Genomic DNA, 27045 nt, shown 5'->3' with positions numbered 1-27045 from the left:
GAATGTACCAATTTGCAGATTATACATATTATAGACCTTCAGCATCTGTACAAAGAATGTGTTCCCTCACATATGCACACTCACTAGTCCTTCACTAAAAAGAGTTTTACAGGATTTAAAAAAACACATAGCATGACATGGTCTTCCTGAAACAGTGCCTCATCTCTCCCCAGGTTGTATATAGTATTGCAACCAAGCCTTGCTTACTTTAGCGGAGCTAAGCTACAATACCAAGCAATACTAGTAATGCATTTTAATTTAAAAAAAATCTTGATTTCCAAGTAGAGACACTTCTATAGACAAAATGCATATAATGCAATCTAGGGACAAATTGCTCAAGATACCCTGTGTATACAAGCTGACACCCACAAAGTCACTTACCCCCTATAATTCATATACCCGTCTTTTAATGAAAATATATATATATATATATAACAAATAATAGTCAATGTTTCATAAATATTACTCATGCACCAAGTTCATACTGTCCTGTGAACTTTACCATTTTCTAGAGTGTCCCAGGCTCTAGCTTATAAATTATAAATAAGATAGACAATGTACCAATGCCCTACCATATGGTAACCCAACGAAAACTCCTAGTAAATGAGTCAGTGAGCAAAAGAAAAGCCAGGAATCTATATACACGGCACAAATAAATAATGTCAGGCTTTTCCAAGACCTGTCTTGACGTTACTGAGTATAAATTTCTGTCCAGACCAACTCCACAATAGACACGTTTCATTTCCCGATAATTAGCTTTTGCTGTCCCATGGAAATCGAGGTCCGTGTAGTGACAGCTGAGTAGTTCATTGGCATAGCCTCATTTTTGGGGAATTTTATCTTTGTTAGAATTTGCCAGTAGACCTCCTTCGCTTTTTTTCGGAAATGATTGCCAACCATGACATAGAGTAAAGGGTTAATGCAGCTGTTGCTGTACGCAATGTAAGTAGAAATTTGATTTCCGATCTCAATAGCCATAGACTCCGCACAACCTTGAAAGTACTTAAGCACGTCCAATGTGTCTATAAAGGTGAAAATGTGAAATGGGAGCCAGCAGAGGAGAAAGATCAAGAGTACAGAAAGCACCAGCCATGTGGCCTTCCTCTCATTGTTAATTTCCTTGAATTGCTGCATGGCATTGTTCTTCAGGACACTTATAATCTGGAAGGTACAGAAGGCAATAATGGTTAATGGGATCAAGAAGCCAACAATGATGGCAACGATATTGTTGGCGACGTGCCAACTTTCAGCAGGGGGGTGAATGATACAGGCTGTGGTATTTAGGGCTTCAATGAAGGCCACCTTTCGGAACACCACTTTGGGCAGGCTTATTCCTATTGCAAAGATCCAGATGATTGCGCAATTCAGTTTGGCATACCAAGGTCTTCTCATTCGGCCAGACGACATGGTCTTCACCAAAGCCAGATATCGGTCAATACTGACCATCATAAGAAAGTAGATGCTGCTGTAAAGGTTGAGTTGAATCAAGGAGTTGACAGCAACGCACATGAAGCCTCCAAATGGCCAGTAGAATTTGTTGGAGATATATATAGCCCAGAATGGTAGACCACTGACAAAAATCAGATCAGCAGCCGCCATATTCCCCAGGTAGATCTCAGCCACTGTACATCGACTCTTATGAAAGATAAAAACTGAGATGACAAACAAGTTTTCTATGAAGCCCAAGACAAATATGAACCACATGTAGATAGGTTGGTAGGTAAAAACCCAGCTAGCATTTTCAGGTAGAAAGCAGGTCTCATATGTCTCAGTGGCATTATCCAGAGTCATGTTATTGCTGGGATCTGCAGCTGTTATGTTGATGGTCATCTCCACGTTGATCCTGTTAAATATAGAAATTTGTTTTGTTTATTTTCTTGAACAAAGTATATAAAAAGATATACTGCCAAATATTTCAGATACTGTATATAATACAAATATAAAATACAATACAATACAAACAACTTTGTACTGGATTTGGTATAATTTTGAACAATTAACGTTCACTATTTACATCACACAAATCTGTTTTATAGTGACAGTGCAATGTTTTTAGGACCTGTTATAAGATTACATGTCTGCTATAAAACATATACTGTGTGATATAAACAGTGAAGGGCCCTCACGCAATCCAATCTGCTCCACAGCGGCCCCACACAGTATAATATGCTGCAAAATGGCCACCACACAGTACAATTAGCTCCACAGTGGATTCCATACAGTATAATCTGTTCCACAGATGGGTGCCCACAGAGAGGGCTCTGAGTGCCACCTCTGGCACCCATGCCATAGGTTCGCCATCACGGCTCTATACCATCCAACCCCAAGTGCAGTGCCCCATAACATGCCAACAACACTCCACTAAGACATCAGGAATAGAGTAGGAATCAAGGCCTTCCACCTATTAGCTCAATATTTCAGGAAAATAAAGGAGATTCCTCTTCTAGGCAGCATAAATATTCTCTCGATGAAGTTATCCTCCAAAACACTCACCTATATAAGGCAAGCTAGCTGGCCTCCTGAGGTTGAGCAACAATCAATCCTTAACCGAGAAGGAGGATGCAGCCCCCAAAGTAATGATATTTCTTACAGTATGTTACTGCCTGAACAGACTACAAGAGTTTACCACAGCTATGGACTGGACCTGAACTCATCTCTTCTGGTCATCTGGGGCTAGAGCATGGTGTGATCTTGTGATCCATGCAGGTAGCCGTTTCTTCCACACATTATTACCAAGTTAGATCTTGACCCAGTTACAGTACAAGGCCATCTCTTAGTACATAACCCCTTTAAGTGTCTGTGGTACATGTGCAAATCCCATTAAATTACCTGGATCTTAAAGAGACAAATTCACCATCAATTGCTGTCAACCAAATAATTGTAAGGCGATGTTCACTACATTTATTAATGTCCATTGCAGTCATGTTATGGATGAGAGCAATGAACATTAAATAACAGTAGTGTGAATCTGCCCTTAAGGGTGCATTCACACTGAGTAAACGCTAGCTTATTTTGTAGAGTAAAATTACACTTGTAAATTTTGCTATCCCATTGACTTCAATGATATTTTTTTACAAGTGTAAAAATACGCCTGTAAAAAATACGCCTGTAAAAAATACGCCTGTAAAAATACGCCTGTAAAATGTCATTGAAGTCAATGGGATAGCAAAATTTACAAGTGTAATCTTACTCTACAAAATAAGCTAGCGTTTACTCAGTGTGAATGCACCCTTAGACTGACGACTATTCGTACAAACTCCCTCACACTCATGTAAACTTGGTTCAGGCTGGTTGTTCATGTGTTCATAATGAGGCGTGAACCACTTTTGGTGGCAGCATATCTGAGGAGGAAAAGGGATCCAACCAGTGGCGTAACTACCAGGGTAGCAGGGATAGCTGCCACAGGACCCGGGATATTAGGGGCCCAGCGACAGCCGCTACCGCTGTGGTTTTTTTCTTCATTACCTGGTGGAGTTACTCCAGCCAGTAACGAACCCTATTTACTTACCGATCCTGGCAAGATACTTTTCATGGGACAGGATGATAAAAACAAAAATTATGCAGAACACATTATGGCACTTGTAATAATTTACCAATATTAGGAAACTGAAGAACACTTTTAATAGTTATATATATTGAATTGTTCCATTTTTTTTTATTTTTTTTTATTGCGATAGTGACACATCTCCCCATGTCTATGCTATGTAAGAATCTAAATTATTCACTAGAAAAATAAACCACATGGTGTTGATGCTGGAGAAACATATTTGTATTCTGTTAGTTCTGAAACCAGGATCTCTAACATGAATTATGCATAACTTTTCCCAGAAAAAAGTAAAATTCTCACTAATGACTTAGTACAGAGAAAACATCATAAAATGGGTTTTCTCTAAACCAAAAGAGTAACTGCAGAGTAAGAAGAATAATACCCGTATCTAGATTCCCATCTTCTGTTGCTTCTTGTGTGCCATTGGCTTTGCTGATTTTGTTTGCTTATCTATGTCCACATGTTGTTTATGTGGCTGTGGACATGCGTGGTACAGGGACCTATGATAACTTCCTATCTGTAATACACCTGCAGCAGGAGAAACCACTTATAGTATGTTCTTAGCGAAGGAGCTTCTTAAAGTGAACTTCAACCTATATTAACATTGGTTTTATAATAGGAAAATATAAAATCCGGTATATTATGTAAAATATATTCAGGTATGTTTTCGTTATGCCAATATGCAAATGAGCTCTTTGAAACGATGAGGGTATTTTCAATTAACTTCTTGGAGCAATAGCATAACAAAGAGCTAATTTGTATATTGACGAAGAAAAGGCTATACCTCAGTAACACAAGCACTGATTCACAAGTGGAAAGCCAGTGACCCCAAGCGATCTGTCTGTGGAGATGCATTGATATGCTGGGTACTGGTCAAGGCTCCCTTTAAGTCTGGGGTCTGAGTTTATTGGTTTTACTACTAGGGATGGCATCATGGCAGTCTGACATCACCTGTGAGTCACTGGATTTAAGGAGGATCTGTCACCTGTCCTGACATATCTGTCTAGTATTCTAAATATGTATTCTCGATAAGGTAACAATTCTGGAAGTTCTGGAAAGTTTGTGTTATGACATTCCTCAGTTATTCCTCCTGTGACTGTAGGTATAAGGACTGCACTACATGTAGTAATTAATATGAAATATGGTACTTGTAGTACAATCTGCAGAAGGTCTTTGTATAGCCCAGGCCTACTTGACAACTAAGGGTTACCAATCCCCTTATCAACACGATATATATCTACACAGTAAGGGCTAGTTCACATGGGGGCAATAAGGCAGATTTTGACAGCAGATTTCGTATCGAAATCTGCCTCCATACAATGGTGGTCTATGCAGACTGCTAACTTTCCTTTTTCTGATAGAAGTTTTTTTGCTGCTAGCTGAATGGGAGGCGAAAAACGCCTAGTGTTTTTGCAAAAAAATGCAACCGAAAACGCCTAGCATTTTTTTTTTTTACAGTCCATTCACTTTAGGAGAGGGGAAAACCGCCTGGCGTTTTCTGAAGCAGATTTTACCAAAAACTGCTACAGAAAACATTCCAAAAAAGCCTCAAGGTAAAAAAAAAAACCAAAAAAAAAAAAACCCGCTTCCTAATTAGGAAGCGGTTTTTTTTGGGACCAAAATAAGCCAGGCAGTTTTTACATGTGATCTAACCCTTAGAGATGAGATGGGGAATGGTAAGTCATTTGTGAATTTGTACATATATTATATATATTGCAGTAGGAGTAACAGAGGAAAACCACAATATATAGTTAGAAGAAAAGATTTTCCAGAATTATTCAAAGCGAATTCACATATTTACAATGATAAAGGAGCGATCTGTGTGCCAAGGTTGCTTTTATATCACGGTCTGCCCCTGGATGCCATGTATAGTGCTTGGCTAACCCCAGCAGTTCTTTAGAGGTAAATAATAGTGATATACTGACAACTTGGCACATAAATGTAGTTATTGCTGTTATCAGACTGGTCGCTTGTGCATTATAAACACCATATTTATGTGTCATAATGCCTGTGTTATATTTGTAACATCCTGAGCAGACGTGTTTTTACTGTACAGAGTCACTGGAAGCCAAGGTGATAAGGTTATCATAGAATAGCAAACACGTGGTTATAATTCAGCTGTGTGTATCCAGCATTAATGGGATTCATTACACATGGCCAGAGGTTAAACTAGCATATTAGGATCCCTGATCAGCTTCTTGCTTTTGGTTTCCATCTAATAGATTTTGTTTTCTAAACTCGAGAGGGCCGAGCAGTATATTCAACACATACAACTTAACATATGTCGTATGTTCATTCTCACAACAGAAGAAGCTAAATTAGGCACAGCAAGAAGCTGAAAATATCAATATAACTAAACTGACATGTGTGAATACACCCCAAGAATCAATGGCGGGTCATCATCCATAGCAGCCAAGCTGTAGGTCAATGTCACATGGCTATAACATCCAGACCCTACTCCCTGCAATGCTACAGAACTGAATTTGTTATTCAAAAAAAAGAGCATAAAACTTAACTTTTAATAACTGGTTAAAATCGGCAAAGTGTAGTAACAAAGTAGGTGAGGAAGGGACTAAAAAGATAAATCCCAACAGGGTAATATGGAGATATCGCTAATTAGGGGAGTACAAAACTAGTCTCCCAAACACTGTCAGATATCATTGTTACACTCCTATCAAAATCTAAGCATCCATCCGAAAAAAGTCCTGCTAGATTTTGTTGCTAGATCAGTAAGTGATTACGTAGGAATGACCTGAAAGTTTACCAATGAGGGTAGATACAAAAAAGCCACCATTAGGGAACCTGCACACGGAGTATACGCTTCGCTCATTCTGAACGTAAAACTCGTTCAGAATGAGCACGTAAAAACCAGATCCCATTGATTTCTATGGGGGCCAGCATACATGCGCTCCCCATTGAAATCAATGGAAGGCTTTTTAACATATTGCTTTGAATGTGATATGCGCATAACACATTGAACGCAATAGGGAAAAAAGCCTCCATTGATTTCAATGGTTTTTATGCGCTCATTCTGAACGAGTTTTACGTTCAGAATAAACGGAGCGTATACTCTGTGTGAAGGCTCCCTTAAACAGGTGAACAAAACAGTGTTTAAAGGGATTCACCACTCCCTATTAGCAAGCCCCTCCCCCCCCCCCCTGAGTGAAGGGAATACCCTATGATTAAAAAGTTAGCATAAGTATAGGGGTTTAATCATAGGTCCATTGGAACTGTAGTTAATGATAGCCCCCAATATGCTTATTCTCTCAGAACTGAATTTGGTGGCAATGTGAGGATTTGGGCATTACATTGGAGTGAACCCAGTCTTAGGGTAAGGCCCCATGTCGTGTCCTGCAGCAAAAAAGCGTTGTAGGAAAAACCGTGGCGACAACACACAGAAAGTTCTTAGAGGTTTGCTTTGTGGACTTTTTGCTTCAATTATACTTATAGAGAAATTGCCAGCGTTTCTGTAGGTATAATTGACATTCTGTGATTTCCAAAACCGCAACGGTTTTGGGAATCACAGGGTGTCCACTGTGTGTATTTTTCTGCACTGTGGAGATGGGATTTGCTAGACTCTCATTCATTACACAGTGGTTGTAAAATACCCCAGCCTTGGGCTAAGGCCCCACGTTGCAGAAAAGCTGCATATTTTATTGCAGATTTTGCTGCTATGTTTTGAGCCAAAGCCAAGAGTGAATTTAACAGAAGGAAGAAATGTAAGTACCATACATCATATATATTTCCCATTCCTTTCAAGCCACTCTTGACTTGGCTCAAAAAAGCCACAGAAAAATCTGCAACAGTAAAATCAACTTTACCGCAACGTTGGGGCCTCAGCCTTACATGTGGATCTTAGTTGGAATAGAGGTAATGACAGTAAAAAAAAGCAATGGATTTGTATGACATATATCATAAACTGCGCCTTGTTTTCCAGTAGGATGAGACTTCCTGCAAGTGGGCTGATAAATGTCTTGCACCTGCTCTTGTAATGATTATAAAACGTCTTCAGTTTAAGCCAAGATATAAACTGTGCAAAAAGTAACTTGATGTTTTCCAGTTATTGTGACCTCGGGTTCTTGTTTGTAACGTGTGATTCTCCAGCTGTTGTGGCACTACAACTCCCAGTCTGTTATGGCATGCTGGTAGTTTTAGAATCACCAGGCAGAGAGGGCTGACCTGGAACGCTGTAGATTTTTTTATATACCACAAAAGTTCAGTCTTAAAAGAGGACCTTGGATCCTGGGTGTCAGATGCCCGCAAATCTAATACTGATGACCTATCCTAAGGATAAACCATCAATTTTAGAAACCGCATAACTCCTTTAATACAGACCCCAGCCCAGATTGAAGATACTCAGTTTGCCCCTTTCTTGCAGTGGTTTTCGCTAATAGGTACAATGATAGCTGAACTCAGGACTTTTCTTTAGTGACAACTGAGACCTGTTCCAAGACAACCTAGTTCAGGCCCTAAACCGAATGGGTCTGCTCACTTTGTGTGGTGTTTTATAACCCACCTCCCTTTTGGGTTACGGCATTCCCAAATTTGCTGGGATTGTTCCTGAAACAGATAATCTGGAACAGTTGGTATCTATACAGTGTCCAAGAGTTTTGCTTGGTCTTCCAGGAGATGTCACTCTTTTATGGGAGTCTAGCAGACTATCCAAGAAAGTTGTCAAGTATGCTTATAGCACTTATAGGGTGGCACCACACCGCCAATATTCAGCCCACAGTGACATCATGATAGTTTATGGTGATATTGCATTTCAGCTATGTTAGTTTCTTTTTTGCCATGTGGATTCACTGGGAAAAGCAGCAGATGATACCAACAATAGCAATTTACTGTAATGCTGTAAATGGAGACTATGACATTGGTATAGGACTATATTATTGTAGTGTTCTGGAGCTTTACCGAGATAGGATGCCTACAATGTTTATCATTCAGAAGAGATTTACAAGATGTGCATTCCAGCAGCGCTTTCCTTATCCTCAGGGATGCCCACTGTGCCAGGCACAAGCACATGTCTCTTCTCTCTGTAGATGCCAGATCTTAATGTAGCAATTCAAAACAGAGGCAACCTCTGATACATCAAATCTAATAAGAGAACAACTTCCTGAAGTTAGTGCCGCTGTGCTGGAGTCACAGGAGTCATGTCCGGGGTCATGTAACACTCTTGGCTACCTACTTGGGTTGTACTTGATTTATGTACTGAGGAGGGAATTAGACATTCCAGGTTCAATGTTAAAATCAAGGAGTATGCAGAGGATGAAGTAGAAGAGAGATATAGTAGAATGGGTTCATATAGAAGCATGATTTATGCAAAGAAAATATATACATTTTCATAGCTCCGCGCTTATGGAAACAAACTGCTATGGAAACATACAGCACCAAGGTTGCTCTAGCAAGGTGAAGTGATGTACAGTACTTCTGGCCCCACTTATCTCAGAGTAAATAAACCCAAAAAGTTGTTTTTTTTTTGTTTTGTTTTTATTTCAATTTCCAACCATTGATCTCTGCTTTCTATTTGTTTGTTTTTTGTTTTTTTTTCAGCCAGAGCCTGCAAATCCATCCTGACCATATCCAGCTGACATGGGTATGTGTTTACTGTAGTTTTGCTTGCTGCAGGGTAATATCAGATCGGTATGGTCAGGCTTTGTATCTCCCTTTCACTAACAGCAAGGACAGATCTTCTACAATGTATACATCTGCTATACTATATTATGGAAATCCCTTGATTTCAGTCCTAGATATCCAACACACTTCCGTTGTATACCAGGGCCCCTGTTAACACCCCCACACAACATAAAACTCTACAAAAACCACTTAACTATAATTTAACACTGGTCAAACAGGAAACGAAAAGGAGCAAATTCCTCAGTTATTGGAAGTAGCCTTTGTAATAAGCAGTAACTCGGATGGTTTTAGGGTTCGTGGGCGAAAGCTAAGGATAGAAAGGTGTGTCTGTGTTCTCCTGCCAATAGAGGAAATACCAGGAAACATGCAATGGAAAGATCTTCCTGAACTTTGTTTTGTATATCAATGCGAGAATTTCGTGCAGCGACGTCCTAACCTTCCACCACTGGGACGTACAAGCAGCAGAACGGAGGAGGAAATGCTAGAAGCAAATGTGAACATAGAACATGTTTTCTTTACTAATATAGAAACATTTACAGGACTGGGACTGCTGGGAGATTACATCAATGTGACACAGGATTTACAGGCAGCGGTGAAAAATTTGTGCTTTCCAGTAATTGGAGCAACCACAGTAGAGGACAGGGAAGGAATAATGTAAAAAAACTGAGCATTACATTAAGTCTTTGGTTAACAGTACCATGTACTAACTAAGACTTAACAGATCAGTACAGTACAAAATGGGGAAAAGCCTACACTGCTACTTAAAGAGCACTTTTCATGTCCTTGGGCACATGCAGTTTTACATATCGTTAGAAAGCAGACAGTGCGCTGAATCGGCTTTCCCGTTATGTGCTCCGGGTGAAGAGCTACCAGTGCCATTGCTGATAGCTCTTCACTGTCAGAAGGGTGTTCCTGACAGTCTAGCTGGAAACGCCCTTCCTGACAGTACTGTGTGTAGCGCTATACTGTGAGGGGGTGTTCTTTACTGTCCAGCAATGACGCTAAGTGGTGAGGAATGCCACCCCAGTACTTGTCTGATGCTAACGGCACCGATAGCTCTTCTGCCTCTAAAGGCAGAAGTTATGTATATAACCATGTAACTCCTGCTATGACTTTGGATATTCACAACTCTTAATACTCTGGTGAATACTATATATTGATTGGAGAAGTAGTCCTAAAACAGTCATCAGTATTCTCAGCTGCTTCACAAACCACTGACATTAGAGCTTGTTTGCAACTCAGTCCCATTCAAATAAATGGGGCTAAGATCCAATACCTAGGACAGCCCCTGTACATGTACAGCTTTTGAAAACTATATTCAGTGAGAAATAGTAGAGAGGTGTGTGTATAGTGCAACACATTTGTTCAGGTCATGTCCCCTGTTTCTATGTAACATCCTCTATTTACAGTTAAAAAAAACAACCCAAAGGCTATCCTATGCTTCTTTATCTGTGGCCCTCAATATTTTATGTTCCCCTAATCCTACTCATGTGAACTTTGAAACCAGTCCCTTGTGTCCTGTTACAGTAGTAGTGTTGTTCCTTGTGTAACACAGTATAATACCCCTGTAGTGGCCTCTCACAGAATAATGTCCCCTTAATAGCTCCCATACAGTATAATCCCACCTTAGTGTCTCCCACACAGTATAATGCCCCATTAATGGCTCCCATACAGTATAATGCCCCATTAATGGCTCCCATACAGTATAATCCCACGTTAGTGTCTCCCACACAGTATAATGCCCCATTAATGGCTCCCATACAGTATAATGCCCCATTAATGGCTCCCATACAGTATAATCCCACCTTAGTGTCTCCCACACAGTATAATGCCCCATTAATGGCTCCCATACAGTATAATGCCCCATTAATGGCTCCCATACAGTATAATCCCACCTTAGTGTCTCCCACACAGTATAATGCCCCATTAATGGCTCCCATACAGTATAATGCCCCATTAATGGCTCCCATACAGTATAATCCCACCTTAGTGTCTCCCACACAGTATAATGCCCCATTAATGGCTCCCATACAGTATAATGCCCCATTAATGGCTCCCATACAGTATAATCCCACCTTAGTGTCTCCCACACAGTATAATGCCCCATTAATGGCTCCCATACAGTATAATGCCCCATTAATGGCTCCCATACAGTATAATCCCACCTTAGTGTCTCCCACACAGTATAATGCCCCATTAATGGCTCCCATACAGTATAATGCCCCATTAATGGCTCCCATACAGTATAATGCCCCATTAATGGCTCCCACACATTATAATGCCCCTTAGTCACCACTACATAGCAGTCATTCTATAAAACTTTTACAAAAACGTAATACACAGAAAAGTTCTTTTCCAGTCTGTACTGGAGCAGGGAAGAGACCACCAAGCTAATCTGATCCTTTAGCCTCTTCAAAGAGTTGATCTGTGGGGGTGTCGGATGTTGGACTCTACTGATCTGTTATTAATGTCCTACCCTACGAGTTTTAGAAAGCCCCTTTGAACCATTGGGTGCCACTCATTGACATAGTACCATATAGTGTAATGTATGACTGCTCCAGCCACCAGGGGGATGAATGTCCTACAATACGTGACCACTATGCCTTATAATATCAATGTTATCCCTTAGTAATGTGCAGGGAATGTGTGCACAGCCTGGGTTAAGTTATGCAATAAGTATTGGGATGGGGATTACCAGAATGAAATAGCATCCGGTGAGTCAGATACTTGTTAGGACATTTATGCGGTATAATTTACTGGTCTCAGGTCAACCACAATCTCTGCAGCAGCAATGTAAGGCCAGGAACAGTATTACAAACAATGTGAAAATATTGATGTTAATATATAGGGCAAGTAATGAGAGTATCCAGACCCCAGCATGGCAGCTGAGATTAAGGATTCCTATTTTAGGCTGTGGGATAGATGACCTAATGTTCTGATGTTATACATAGATGTAACATATGTTATGACAAATGAAGGGATCTGGTCATGTAAAGCTGTTGTTCCCCACCTACTCTCCAAAACTCATAAACCTATGTATTACATGGCTCAGCTTCTCTCCTTCTTTCATATCCTGCTCTCTAATAGGGCCATGTTTTACTATGCAAGGGATTAAGAGTACTGTTTGTGTGAACCCTGCCATATACGGCGACATTTGGCTGTGCTAACTCATCTGTTCCTATCTCGCCTGATAACTAAAGTTCTGCAAATTTAAAGATATAACATAAAAAAATCCTCCATCAATGGAGGCGTCCATTAAATGTGATGAATCCTATGAATATTACTAACCATTACGCAGTTATGAGTGATCTGCTTGCTCGGTTACTCATCTCATGTGGAAGCTGAAATAAATGAATTACTTTTTGACATTCCCCAGTAAGAGTTTTGGACGCTTTCCCGTTTTTATGACATTAAGCTTTTTATTCCCAGCTGTACAATTTACTTATTTGCTTAGATTACACCAAGACTTGTAAAGGGATAAAAAAAAAATGTAGTGGTAGATTTTTCTTTCTAAAGTCAAAAGTCAGAATTGGTTTTTGCTTCTGTTTCATGTTTCTAAGACAGGAATACGTTTTCTGGCAGCTAAAATTTTTGGTCCTATTAACTCTTATGGACCAAAGGCTTCAGCCAGAGAGCAGAGTAGTTTCGGAGAAGTGGCCGCCTCAACTGCCAATTTACAACAAAGATTGGGAAGTGCAGACAACGATTCAATGCGCATTGTATTTTTGTAGAATTTTTGCCAAAAATCACAGCACAAAATGTGATACATTGTAAATATGATTTCTGTTTTGGTTTTAGCCTGGTTTATAAATGCAAGGCAAGAAAGGAACATAGGATTTACAGTAAAGCCAAAAAATGTCTCAGTAATGGTCCTGCCTACAACAAAGACCCTGGAGACTGTTTACAAAATTTCACATTGGATAGAGCTGTCATTATGCAGAAGGAAATTTATTAAACCAAAAATTGCAAATTTTTTTCAATTGATGGTTTTGCGCCAAAAATTGCGACTTTAGGAAAATTTGCGTACCACATGGTACTTTTTGTTAAATTGACATGTCAAAGGCATTGCTTAGTGGGAGATGGTGATTCTTACTGCAGATCTTCAGAATTATTATAATCAAGACCAGAAACTGGCAGGAAATATAGAAAGCAGCTGGCATAGATTTGAGCTTCTGGCACATGGAGGGTAGAAGATACTCCTTATTTTCAAGACTAATGTAGGAAATACCAATCTTGATAAATCCCCCCACATTGTTTTGCTGGGTTAAATATTCAGTCAATATCCTAACATCAGTCAGTGGCTTCCTGGCATCTCTGTAGCTACGAAAACGCCAATGGTTTCCCTATAGGTGTAATGAAAGCCGAGAGTTCACAGAGAACTGTCCTGCGGACTTTCTGTGAAAGACACTGTGGGAAAAACCGCAATACATTGCCACCTTGGTTTTTCCTACAGCGCTTTTTTTGCTGCGGCTTGCTACATGGGGCCTTAGCCTTATCGGGGTTTTCCAGACTCAAAAGGATTTTTCATACTGATGATCAATAGGTCATCAGTATGCGATCTGTGGGGGTCTGACACACAGCCATTACACAGAGTAGCTGTTCCAGCAGCCTTCTGTCACTGGTAATTATAGCAGTGTTAGGGGAATGTAATAGGAGAGGCGCTGCAGCTCCCTCCACTGTATAGCGGTGGTTCCAGGGAAATACAATGTGGCTACTGTTACTTGAATAGTAGATTTCTGAACATGCCTGGAGGCTACCAAAACAGCTGATTGGTGTGGGTCCAGCTGTCAGACCCCTACAAATCACATACTGAATACCTATGTTATAGGTAGGCCATAGGTATGAAAAATGGGTTTTGGGTGGACAACCCCTTTAAGCCAATTTGCACCAAAAAAAAAGTGCAAAGTACTTTAGAATTCTGCCATAAAATCCTTTTGTAAATGTTGGCCAGTGTTTCTAAATAAGAAAGGGAGTTGTAAAATCAGCTCTGCTACATCTGTACACCTATGCTTGAAAATTCCTGCACATAGACTAATAGACTATATAAACATCCTGATACCCTTTTCACATATCCATATTTATTTTGGGGGGTTAAATACCACTGTTTGTGTTTTCTGAGGTCTTCCTCCTTGTGGTTGCCAAATAGCCATGTCTACGTCTGATTCATAGTCAGCTAGTTAATGAAATATTTCCTGGATTTGTTTTTACAATATAATCTGATTTAGTGGGTAAGGCATTGCCATTTTAAGATGACTGCTACATGACTAAAGCACACACAACCAAAGAGTTCTGCCCTGGCAAATCATAGAGTAGTTATGGGGCATTTGGAGGGCATGGGTTCAGCCATAGCTGATTCTGTTTTGCTTCCTTTTAGATGCTGGGAACCTGTGCAGGACTCTCCTCTATAGAGGGAGTGCATTGTTGATCATTAAAGGGGTTATCCAGGAATAGCTTTTTTTTTTTTTTTTTTTCTCAAGGGGTTGGAGAAGGTGAATAAAAAAAACCCAAAAACCACATACTCACCTGTCACTGGTGCTCTGGTGTCTCCATCACAATCCCGTCCTGTTGTTCTTGTTTTTGCAGAAGTCTCCTCTGTACGAAACCACTGAGGCCAATCAGTGGTCTAAGGAAAGGACAGGGAGTGGAAGAAGACCTTGGGAGCAACAGGACCGGATCGCTGTGGGAGACATAGGAGCACCAGGGGTTGGTGATTATAGGTTATTTTTTCATTTTCACCTTCCCCAGCACCCTTGTAAAAACAAACAAAATAAAAAATGTTTATACTGGACAACCCCTTGAAGGAGGTAAGAAATGACTATTGAGATGAGACAGAAGTGTTAACAAAAACAGGGCATACGTGGCAAAACCCAGCACCTTTCTTTTCTATATACTCCATGGGTCTTGGCTATTCAAAAGCGCTGATAATACTATATAGATGGATTTGAATCAAGGCTATGAGGCAAGTTAGATCCTAACTACGATTCCCTTCTATAGGTGCAGCATGAAGCTACTGGGCCTCAATGAAAAATACGTAACAAGGACTCCATCTAGCCCTTTATATTACTGGAGTCTTGTAGCAGCGGGTCCTATGAGCACTCATTAGACAGCAGGGCCAAGTGTGAGTGTTTCCTCATTGAGAGACTTTGAGAATAGTGGTCATGCAAGAATGCTTGGAAGTCTTATGAAATTCTCCAGTTCTGTTCATATTCTGGATAACATCCAAAAGATTTATTTTTCCACTCTAATTTTTAGAAATTTTAAGTATTTTAGTATCTGTTGAGATCTACTTTGGTTATTAAATGAGGTTTAAGTAGTGGAATACTGAAACTACCCTGGTACATAATGCACAATTATGAGAAATGACATCAGTTGAATACCACAACTTAAGCAACCAGTGCCAGACAGCTGCTGCCAAGGCTTGGATCTCCAGAGGCATAGATGCTCATGGTACTTCAAGAACGACTTTTCTCTCCGCATGACTCGTGCAGACACCATGCGGTCCGCGTTTATGAGGTCCGCGTACTTTCATTGCTCACCGCTTTTTAATGTTTTCTGTATTCTGTCAGGGGGGCCCCAATCGGACTCCCTGAACAGAATACTGAACACAGATGTGAACCAGGCCTCAGGGAGACTAAGGTACAATCTACAAATATAGGAATGGAAGTGCAGAGATCTTTATATTGATCACTTTATACCTAGACCTGTAATAATGACAAGGGGGCATCCTCCACGTCTATAGGAAAAACGGCTTTACCAGCATCATTTGTTCAAGAGGGAACTAGATGCATTGCTTTAATGGTAAAAACATCCCAAGTTATGGGAACTAGAGTTTTGGGATGGGACATTAATCCCAGGATTTATTATAATTTCTATATGTGTAGTTAGGAACAAATTTTTTTCCCAACCACGCATAAGAGACAATTGTGATTTGCCTCATAGGAATATTGTTCCTCCGAAATAACATGGAAGGATTCTTACTGTTATATATATATATTTTTTTCCCAATTAAGCCACCTTTTGATATAGGTCATGTCTACAACCATCTAAGGCACCTGAATCACTAACCCCTATCATGAACCTATATATTACTGTATATTCCAGTAGACCAGGGCTCATAATGAATGACCATAATGACTCCAAAGTCTTCACACATGTCTTGGAGAGATTTGATCAGGTCTGGGGATGAAATCACTTCTGCACGCTCTACATCACACATAAAACATTTCTGCATGATGTGTTTATTCACGACGACAACAACTCAAAAAAGAATGTACAATTAGCCGATTCATTGTGTGAGAAAAAAGAGAGATTTGGCTTCGGAGGACATTAAATTTATGTCCCCACTTACAATTTTCAAACATGGCTGGTGTAGTTACTAAACTGATGTTGAGCAGAGAAGGAACGTTTAATAATTACATGACGTATTTAATGACTGGTATTTACGGGGTGGGGGGAGGGAAATGATGTAAGCTCCCAAGATGTCCAGATTTAGCAGTGCTGGACTGGTCAGCTCTTGCATTGCTTATACAGTGATAAAGCAGTTTGTTTACCTGTCATCCTGTGGAAAAGTACAGAGAACACATTAGTATAAGTGGTGAGAGTCTTGGCTCTACTACATCTGTCTCTATCTATGTCTGGGGTGATATTGAAGAAGATGTCTTCTATAGATGATCCCTTTTGCTTGAAGAAACTTGTGAAAATAAACCAATGATAGAGTGCTTGGGTACCCTAAAATTTGAGATGTTGATGCATTATGGGAAAAACTAAACAGAGCCCTGAACATACCATGGATCCCCAAACTGGACTAAGAACTTTAAGCTGAGGTCCACAATCATATACATGAGGCATAAGGTAAAGATATATATCCCCCTTTAGTTAATAGACCTCCAATACTGACCAGATACCTAATTGTTCAGACTGTTCTTGCTGCAAGTGTCTATCACACAGGTGAAATAAGCTCTAAAAGCTACAAAATGGTGTATGCTTCCTTATTACCTAAAGTAGACAGCAGACAGTTATGGCAGACTCCTTCATAGACCCACCACACATACTCTGTGTAGTTTTCTATGCCACAATACTCAAATACTTTAAGACACTTTTAATATTGAAGACATAACACTTCAGGTAAGACCCCTGGGCGAGGGTCCCATACATTATAAAGCTCCTTAACTGTGGCCAACTTTTATCATATACTGAGCCTAAGTATGAATCTCCACCATACATTGGATTGGCATTTCTTTTAGCCTAGCCATCAATTTGGACCAGTAGTGGCAGAGCTAGGTGGCTGATGTGCCCCATAATAGGACATGTTTTTTCCACAAAACCATAGTGTCTTATTGATGTGATATGACGGGGTTAATGTCTTACTGATCTGTCTATATGTATTTCTTGTTGCACATCTATAAGATAAAATCTGTTACTGATCACTCTGTAGTCTTGTATGCTATTCTGTATTTCTGTGTATCATTCTGTATTGATCAGTATATAGTAATTTCTTCAAATTCCTGTAACATAAATGGTCATGTTATAAGCTGACGACTCAGCCCCTCACCCTTCTCCAAAGGTATGATAAAAACTATAGGGACAATTGTTTGGTAGTCTTGGCTGGAATCTTGAGAAAGAAAGATGTCCGGCACCTCTGGAAGTCATCGAATGATCGGTATATATCAGTACATAATATACAATGGGGCTCCCCATGCAGTGGGCTATTACATCATTTGTAACCACAGCTAAGTATTAAACACTTAATTACTTCATTATATACTCGTGTGCGTATAGTCATTCTTTGACCTCCTCTGAGTTAACCTGATTTTACAAACCTGTTTGTCTACAACCATCAAAGTAAAAAGCGGTGGCAACAATCCACTTTGTCTTAGCCAAATTAACATGAAGCAATTGCAATATCCCATTCATTTGATTTCCAGGGGAAACCCAGCACTGGACATGAGCAAAACTACACTTACAAATCTTATGTCAACACTTTAATTTAATAAAGAAAAAGGTACCTATTGGAAGACTAACACATCCACAACCATCTTAAGAGACAGCTTCAAGTAACAGGATCATACTGTTCTCTAAGCTCTGATGTGTTTAATAATCTCAATTATAAGATCCTCAACTCCTAATAAGTGGGCAAGAAGGCACCCAGGAACATTACACCTCCCTCACTAATGCACGATCTCTTCCCCAGGGAAGGTGAGATGGAACGCAGATGTTAGATTACCAGTAGATATGTCACTAAGAACTGAGTGGTAATTGTTGTTATATGGTAGATTTTAGGATCAATCATCCTTAGAGACCATTAATGTATCCACTGCGTCAAGGGATTAGGGGTGTTATTAATGTATGCACGTTCACAATATCCAGACCACTTCCTGACTAATTATATTGTCTTGTGGTGCATAATGTAATGGAAGATGAAATGTCTGCACACAGTATTATCTATAGTGATACAGACAGAAAGAAATGCGGCCTTGTGGCCACTTATACTGTAAGATGGTGTAAGCGGCCATTTTCTTGTGGCCATGGGCATACGCAGTTGGCTCTGCCTGAGGCCTTGAACATTGAAACCCAGGATGGAAGAAGACACAGGGAGAGGGCGTTCCAGAAGAAGATAGAGGTGGCGATGGAAAGTTCTCTCTCAGCATTGGAGACACCCCCAGTGTTGTTTGAGCGCTGAGGACCACCCCCAGTGCTGCGAGAGAACTCACTGACACACTGAAGAAAACTGGGATTTCTACCGAATGGCAGTGCAGAGAAGACATCTAAAGGTAGGAGAAGAATAGCCTTTTTTTAAGGCTATTCCTACGTGTTAGTCAGAAAAAAAGGGTATCCAATGATAGGATCCCTTTAAAGGGGCTCGATCATTGGGAAAAGTCATTTTTAACTATTCACATCCTTGCATAGCCTTTAGAAAGGCTATTCCACACCTACCTTTAGTATGTAGATTGCCTTAGTGGTCTTTGAATAAGTCAGTTTTTATTCATATGCTAATGAGCTTCCAGCTAGCACAGGAAGTTCCCAGCAGCACTCATCCTTGCTATTATCTCCTAAATGTGTGTGCAAGCAGGAATCTGAGTCATCAGCAGCAGCAGCATACACCCATAGGAAAGAATAGCAAAGATGGTGCACCACGAATCTAATTAGCATATGAACAAAATGGACTTATTCAAAAACCACTGAGGCAATTTACATACTAAAGGTAGGTGTGATATAGACTTTCTAAAGCCTATGCAAGGATGTGCTTAGTTAAAAATGACTTTTCCCAATGATAGAGCCCCTTTAACAAAGCAAGCCTTCTGAAAAGTGTCTATAAAGGTGCAAGAATCTGTTTCTTTTTGGTGCAAATCAATGATAAATATGTCTAATCTGATTTATACCAAAAAGTGACCTTATTCCAGAATTCTAGTGTAAGTACATTAGAAAATGTAGACATTTCTATATAAATTCATTACATACATTCATGGGTTTATTGGGCGTATGTTAACCAATGAATTAATGGATTGCACACGACCCCATACACTTTAACCCTTTCCAGCCGCTGCCATTTTTCAATTTTCGTTTTTTGCCTGCACTCCTTCAAATCCCCATAACTTATCTATTTTTCTGTTCACAGAGCCATATGAGGGCTTTGCAATGGTATAATTTATTACTTTGCTTGAATAATATAGCAGAAACCCGGCAGCTATGTCGCTCACCATATTTAAATACCCGACATCTGCCTTACTGTTACAGCGGATGTCGAGAAGGGGTTAATGTTAATTCACACAAGCGTTGTGATAGATCTGAGAAAAAAATAGCACCTGCTATTTCTCAGGCCGAGTTCATGGCATGGATCCCTCAATAGACTCATGTCTATGATGGAGTTGAGAAATTAGATTACCCTCATGTGTGCACTGGTATGCTGTGTGCTGGGCTCTATCATGTGAATATAGCCTTATAATATTATCTCCATGAGTTGGAGTTGTTTGCCTTGTTATTACTCAATAGTGCACATGATCTGCAGTTTCTGCCACTGAATATTTCAGCAGCAGGGTGTGGGGGTGGGGGTGTAGGACTACCATTAAATAGACACAGATGTTACAGATTAGAGTTCTGTATTGCGCTGTAAATACCGTATCCTAGTAGTTTCCACATCTGCTTCTTTGTACTGTGCAGTAGTATCAGAATACTGTTCTGCTAACCAGACAGACTGCAGAAACCCATTCTTGTACTTCACGAAGGGATATTTCACAATGACAATGCCATAAACCAACAGAAATCTGACTCTTCACTAGCCACAATAAAGAAACCTACATATGTCATTTCTTTACTTTTCCCCCTTGCAGCAGCCAGCGGAAGTTTCAGTATTACATTATAGCCATTCATATCAATGAGCAGTCATATACCGTATTTTTCGGACTATAAGACGCACTTTTTTTCCCCAAAATTTTTGGGGAAAAGAAGGGTGCGTCTTATAGTCTGAATGTGCCTGGCCTGGCACCCGCCGTAATAGAGAGGCGGATGCCGGGGAGGGATACACGCCGGGGCCTGAGACATCGCTACGATCCTCTGCCCTGCCTGAAGCCAGCAGCGGGAGGAGTGATGCTATTCCGCTCCTCCGTCCCTGCTGGCTTCAGGCAGGGCAGAGGATCGTAGCGATGTCTCAGGCCCCGGCGTCTATCCCTCCCCGGCATCCGCCTCTCTAGTACAGCGGATGCCGGCTCTGCAGTCTGTCAGCGGCCTCTTCTCCCCCGGGGCCGGTTCCCACCGGCCCCGTATCTGTAAAGTTGCAGGCCGGCTCCTGCGCGGCGATATCGCAGGAGCCGACCTGTCCGGGTGACAGCCGGGAGCCTAATGAGGCTCCCAGGCCTGTCACTGCTATATTAGTATTGTGGCTGGTCTCTATGACCAGCCGTAATACTAATAGACAGAATGTCCCATAGACGGCAATACACTTGTATTGCCGTCTATGGGACTTGCAATCAAGTGACCGCAGGTTCAAGCCCCCGGGGGGGAATAAAATAGTAAAAAAAAAAAATTTAAAAATATGAAAAATAAAAGTTCTAAATCACCTCCTGTCCCTAGAATATATATATAAAAGTAGAAAATCATATGTCATAAACCACCGGGTTTTTTTTCAATACAAGGTGATCTAAGCAATAGATATTCCCCAAAATGGTATAACTAAAAAGTACTTCTGGCCCCGCAAAAAAACCCACTCTATGCATCCCCGTACAGCTGCAGGGTCACCTGTCAATGTGGCCTTGCAGCTGTTGCAAAACTACAACTCCCATTATATTAAATATTTTACCATTTTTTGCTTCAAATTTTTTTTTCCCTATTTTCCTCCTCTAAAACCTAGGTGCGTCTTATAGTCCGAAAAATACGGTAATAAAGTAGCCTCCAACGGTTACTACGCTAACTACAAGTACCAGAATTCCCTGACAGTCTTTGGGCAAAAGTTGTAACTTTGCAACAGATAAAGTCAGAAACCCAGTTATTGTTGTTATTATTATTATTGTTTATTTATATAGCACCATTAATTCCATGGTGCTTTACATTTGGGGGTTACATACAATTCACAAAATATACAGGTACATATCATACTAACAGTGATCGGCTGGCACAGTGGGGTAGAGGGCCCTGCCCGCGAGGGCTTACAATCTATGAGTTATTGCTTAAACTTGCCACAAAAGGATGTTAAGAATCTCAAATTCCCTCAAAATTTTTCTGGTAAAGCTATAGATAAGGCTGTAGAACATGTATCATACCTGCTGCATGGAGTGGCACATTTGCTGCCCAAAGTTTTTCTTTTGGAAAAAAAAGGTGATTGAATAAAAAGCACAAGAAACTGTTAGGGTCCATTCACACTAAGTATACGCTGACTGATTCTGAACGTTAAAACACGTTCAGAATCAGCGTGTACAAAGCAGATCCCATTAATTTCAATGGGAGCCGGCATACGAGCGCTCCCCATTGAAATGAATGGGCTGCTTTTTTCCCTATTGGTTTCAATGTGATACGCGAGTCCAGAAACATTGTTTTACATTAATGAGAGTAAATAGTTTAATAATGGCTGTCATGAAGACACCGGCCTGATGATTAGGCCACATAATGTTCTTTAGAGATAACTATTAGAGAAGAGCGAACGCTGTTCGGATCAGTGACATGTATAATTTTGCTAATTCTGCTATGAGATTGAAATTGATTGTAAAAGAATGCTTTGATGGCCAGAAATTTGGCTTACGTACCCCCATTTTGAGACATATTCCAGATTTCTCTGCCCTATCAGAGGTCTCTGAAGCTTTGTCTCTTTTGTTTGTTATCTCTATCTATAATACTCTTTTTGCTGTAACCACTTCTCATAATAAACTTTCTTCTGCTTTATCCACCTAAGAGATGGTTTAGCCCTTGGTTTTATGTAAAAGTTTCCATAACAGTTTGGTGGAGGATGCGCGGGCTTGTCTCACAGCTTCAGTTCCCTCTGCAAGTAATCCAGACAGGAGGATGTACAGGACGGACAAAGTGGTTGTAGGTGAGATTTCTTATCAGTCACTCCTTTCCTCCTCCTTTTGGGTCTCACTTTGAGGACTTTGGCTATAAGCGACATAGTCGATCTCTCTCTCAGCTGACTTATTATCTTTCTTGTGTTGCTTTCCTATTGTGAATAGGCTACGCATGTGGATAAAGTGTGCATCATAGGAGTGCTTTTGTTGTGACTCCAAGATGTTGTTGTGACTCCCGTTCCATAAGAGTCAGAAGTTGATCCTTGTAGAAGTGAGGGGTAGCCACTCCCACCCACGAGTCGGGTTAGTCCTCCCGCTAGACTGACTAAATTATGACTCATAGTGAGACACAGACAGCCAGGAGAAAGTGAGAGGAATTTGTTAGCCTTCATGTTTGTTGGGATATCCTTCCCATACTACCACTGGCAGACAGTAAAGTATCTCCAATGTGTACTAACGTAACAATACCTGGTCCCCTCATATTAGAGTGCTGCTGCTGATGTCTCTTTTATTCAGATGGAGACAGTAGATAGTGACAGTAAGGGAGCGACAATCTTAGTTACACATAGAATGGAGGAGAACAGTGACCTTCATTGAACTGTTTGTTATCCTGACTGCGATGGGCACCTACATGGATCTTATTGTGTGGATCGAATGTCTGCAGATTTGTGACTTTAATGTTCAATTGAAGAATATTAAAAACAAAGTGTGAACATGTTCCTATTTTTCTGACTTTCTAATATGTAATTTCTTACTGAGTCTCCAGTGTGTAGGGGCAGAGATGGGTAGGGGTAGAGATTACCCCAAGGACCTCTACCTGTGAGAAATGTATGTATGTCAGTGAATGTGGAAGAAAGAGCCAAAGAACACTGAAGATAATTATAAGTGATATCTTATAATAAGTGGACTAGATATATTTATTGTGAGTTTGGAGGATAGAATAGAAACAGTTTTGTCATTTGTAGTAGAAAGTAAAGTCAATGGTTAATTTGGCTTTCTGGGATTTGCAGTTCAATGAGTGATAAGAAAGAAGACATGGAGGGAAAGCGAACTCAGCTGGAGGAGCGTGTTCTTCACAGGACTGCAAGACCGCACTATTAAAAGCTGTATGATTTATGAGTGTATAAGTTGTGTGATACGTGATTGTATAAATTGTGTGATACATGAACGATCTTTATTTTATTTTACTCACTTTGTTTTTAGATTAATTTGAGATTTGGGATTATTGAAATGTCTGATCAGCTTTCAGCCCAGTAGCCGGGTGAAGATGAGAGCACTACTGTTTCTGCTGTTACTAATGCTCTCCAATGCTATCTGGATGGACAATACTTTGCTTTGACTTGACTGCTGGGTATGTAGCCATGTGCCAACTACTGTTAAGGGTGAGGGTTTTCTCTAATAGGGGTTCCCTTGAGCTGCGCTGACTTGTTTGATCTAATGAAACACTATTCAGTACTAATACTAGTAGGATGTAAAGAAGTAAAGACGCAAGATTAAAATTAACCTGCAAATCAAACTAGATTATTCCATATTTTCTTTTGAATGGCGTCTGCCAAGATAACTTTAAGACTATAGATAAATGTCCAAACCTGTGTTGTGTTCAGCCTCATGTAAGAATATATTAGCAGATACACCTGTCAATGCATTGCAGTTTTTCAGCTTCAGTAGAAACACTCAGAATTCTTTTTACAATATTAATGATAGATTAATTTTATATACACTTTGATAAAAATAGCATTTTTTTGCCTCTTTACACTAACCAGTCATGGATTCTATCAGAAAATCTATATTTCCTTTGTGACCTCAGAGCCTATAAGTGGATCCAGTAGGTAATGGTACTGGTTGACAATGTGGATCCAATCATTAGGATAAACTAATAGATTAGATCACTTCTGATACTCTTGCACAAGTCTCTTTAGAATCAGAGAAAGTTTGTAGACGAGATTAGCGTAAGATTCTTATATTATGGGGTCTATGTGTTTGTGGGGATAAATGTTGGAAATGTATTTCTTATGGCTATTGCATGGTGGCAGGGCATTTACAAAGCATAAAGGAGTGTTAGCGTTACCATCAAAGCTTGGTGAACAGGATCTATTCTCATGGATGGGCTCCATAGGAGCCTGGTTAAGACAGTTCCTTGGTTCTTTCCTTAGATCACTTGTTGCATTGATTTCTTGTATTTTGATCTTGTATTTTGTATCTCATATTCTCATGTATATATGCCAGCACTGTCTCAAGCACATAAAAGCAGCAGTATGGTGTATGGATAATATAAATGTTTATAGACAGAAGGAGAGAACTGATAAAGATAAATTAATAGTCTTTTCTAATAGTGAATTGCTAATATATTGGAATCCCATGGCATATATGTATAATACTAATTCCTTTATTTCTAACATTTTCACATGTGACCTTGTCTTATGAACAAGAATGTTCACCTAAGATCTAGTTACTTGGATCCTAGCAAGTCCAGAAATATTATTTTACATAAATGAGACTAAACAGTTTGATAAGGGCTGCATTGAATGGATACAGGCCCGTTGTTTAGATCACATAATGTTCTTTAGAGTCAACTATAAGTCACATGTATAATTCTGCTAATTCTCAGTTGGTTTTGTGTAAAAGTTTCCATAATACATGAAAGCGAAAATCCATATGACAGTAGTTTTCTGTTTTAAACGTCCGTCACACGGCTGCATTAAATTCACATCTGAATCCAATCACATGAATAAATAAAATAAAATAGGTCATGTTCTAAGGTCAAAGCATCATGTTTTTTGCAGCAGTGCTTTTCACTGAAAGTCCACAGTTTTCCTCTGCGTACTTTCTATTCCTATTAAACCTATACGGAAAATGCTAGCTTTTAAGTAAGTATAATTGACATGTTGTGATTTACAAAAACGCAATGGTTTTTGAAACCACAGCATTGCAGATATTTTTCTGCAATATGTAGATAGAATTAGCCAGAATCCCATGCACTTTGCAGGTACTGAACCCCAGCCTAAAGAGTTTTTTCCACACTGATTCCAATATGTTTTCCATGTTAGAATCAATGTGAAAAAACACTGTACCATAGAGGTGGATTGCTACATTTTTTTCATTTTAAAACTGGAATTGGCAGAGACGCAGCCTAAAGAAGACTCTGTCAAACTGTCTTTACTTCTTGTTATCAGGGTGTACCAGGGTGTACTGCGGACAGGATTCCTACTGCTAGGCCCCACACTCTGCTAATCAGGGTGTAGTATAAGGCTGGGGCCCCACATGACGTAAATTGCGACATTTTACAGTAGCTGCATAGTGGATGGGATTCTAGAGAATCCCATTCACACACTGCAGGAAAATACTTGCAGCGGACACGCTGGGATTTCCAAAGCTGTTGCATTTTTGGAAATCGTAGCATGTCAATTATACCTACAGAAACAACATCAATTTCTCTATAGATATAATAGAGGCAAAAAGTCCGCAAAGGAAATCTCTGAGGACTTTCCCTTAAAAGCGCTGTGGGAAAAACTGCCATGAGCTGTTGTGGTGGTTTTTCCTGCAGCACTTTTTTTGCTGCAGGACGCTATGTGGGGTCTTAGGCTCAGGGTCTAATAGGGCAACTGTTCCTTTGCTGCTCCACATTAGTTAAGTATCCTGTGTGGTTTCATCTTTTCCCATTACACCTGCATGCCTTACTTTGGTGTCAGGGGAGAGGACATATTGGTTATTTCATAATATAATTTGCAATAATGCTAGATATTATTTTATTAAGTTGCAATAAGGGTTCGATGTAAAGTTTCACCTTCTTAGTGATAAAGGCTATGTTCACATCTGTGCCAGGTGTCCATCCGTACAGACCTGTCAGAAATCACCAGACATAAAGCTGTCTGTCAATTTCAATTAAAAAAAAAAGGGACAGCCATGGCTCAGTTTGTGTCACGTTGTGTGAACCTAGCATAAGAGTTATTATATATATGTGTGTGTGTATGTATATGTGTGTGTATAAATATATATATATATATATATATATATATATATATATATATATATATATCTTTAAAGTGTTAAAACAAAAAAATTAAATCAAATGAAAATTTTTAAAAATAAAAAGTAAGTTGTGGTAAATGAGAATCCCTTTATATAAACTCTATGCTAGAGAGCACGGTATAAGGAAAACTGCAAACTCTATGGATCTCTGCCAAATAAAGAAATATCAGTACAGTTACTTCATAACATTTTCTCTGGTTCTAAGTATGTTAAAAAATAGTTTATCGACATACTAAGCAGAACAATAATATATATAGTATTCCTTACTGCGTTAGCGCTGCGGGGCGGTCCCCAGGGTCAGCTCCTGGACTGAGAGGTCTTCTGGCTGCTGTTGAATCCTCTGTGGGT

At 39.9% G+C, this 27045-nt stretch overlaps 1 protein-coding gene across 1 annotated transcript; it reads right to left on the bottom strand.

Moving 5' to 3' along the window:
* Window positions 1-459: 459 nt before the first annotated feature.
* Window positions 460-27045, bottom strand: LOC142212707 (B2 bradykinin receptor-like). The gene is made up of 2 exons (XM_075280693.1): window positions 26965-27045; window positions 460-1843 (listed from the first exon to the last, which is right to left on the bottom strand). The coding sequence occupies exon 2, from the start codon at window positions 1828-1830 to the stop codon at window positions 739-741; it is 1092 nt and encodes a 363-aa protein (XP_075136794.1). The 5' UTR covers window positions 1831-1843; window positions 26965-27045; the 3' UTR covers window positions 460-738.

This window comes from Leptodactylus fuscus, chromosome 7 (genome assembly GCF_031893055.1).
Source record: "Leptodactylus fuscus isolate aLepFus1 chromosome 7, aLepFus1.hap2, whole genome shotgun sequence".
Taxonomy (NCBI): domain Eukaryota; kingdom Metazoa; phylum Chordata; class Amphibia; order Anura; family Leptodactylidae; genus Leptodactylus; species Leptodactylus fuscus.
The sequence above is the reverse complement of the archived record's forward strand: the minus strand, read 5'-3'. Positions and strand labels throughout refer to the sequence as shown.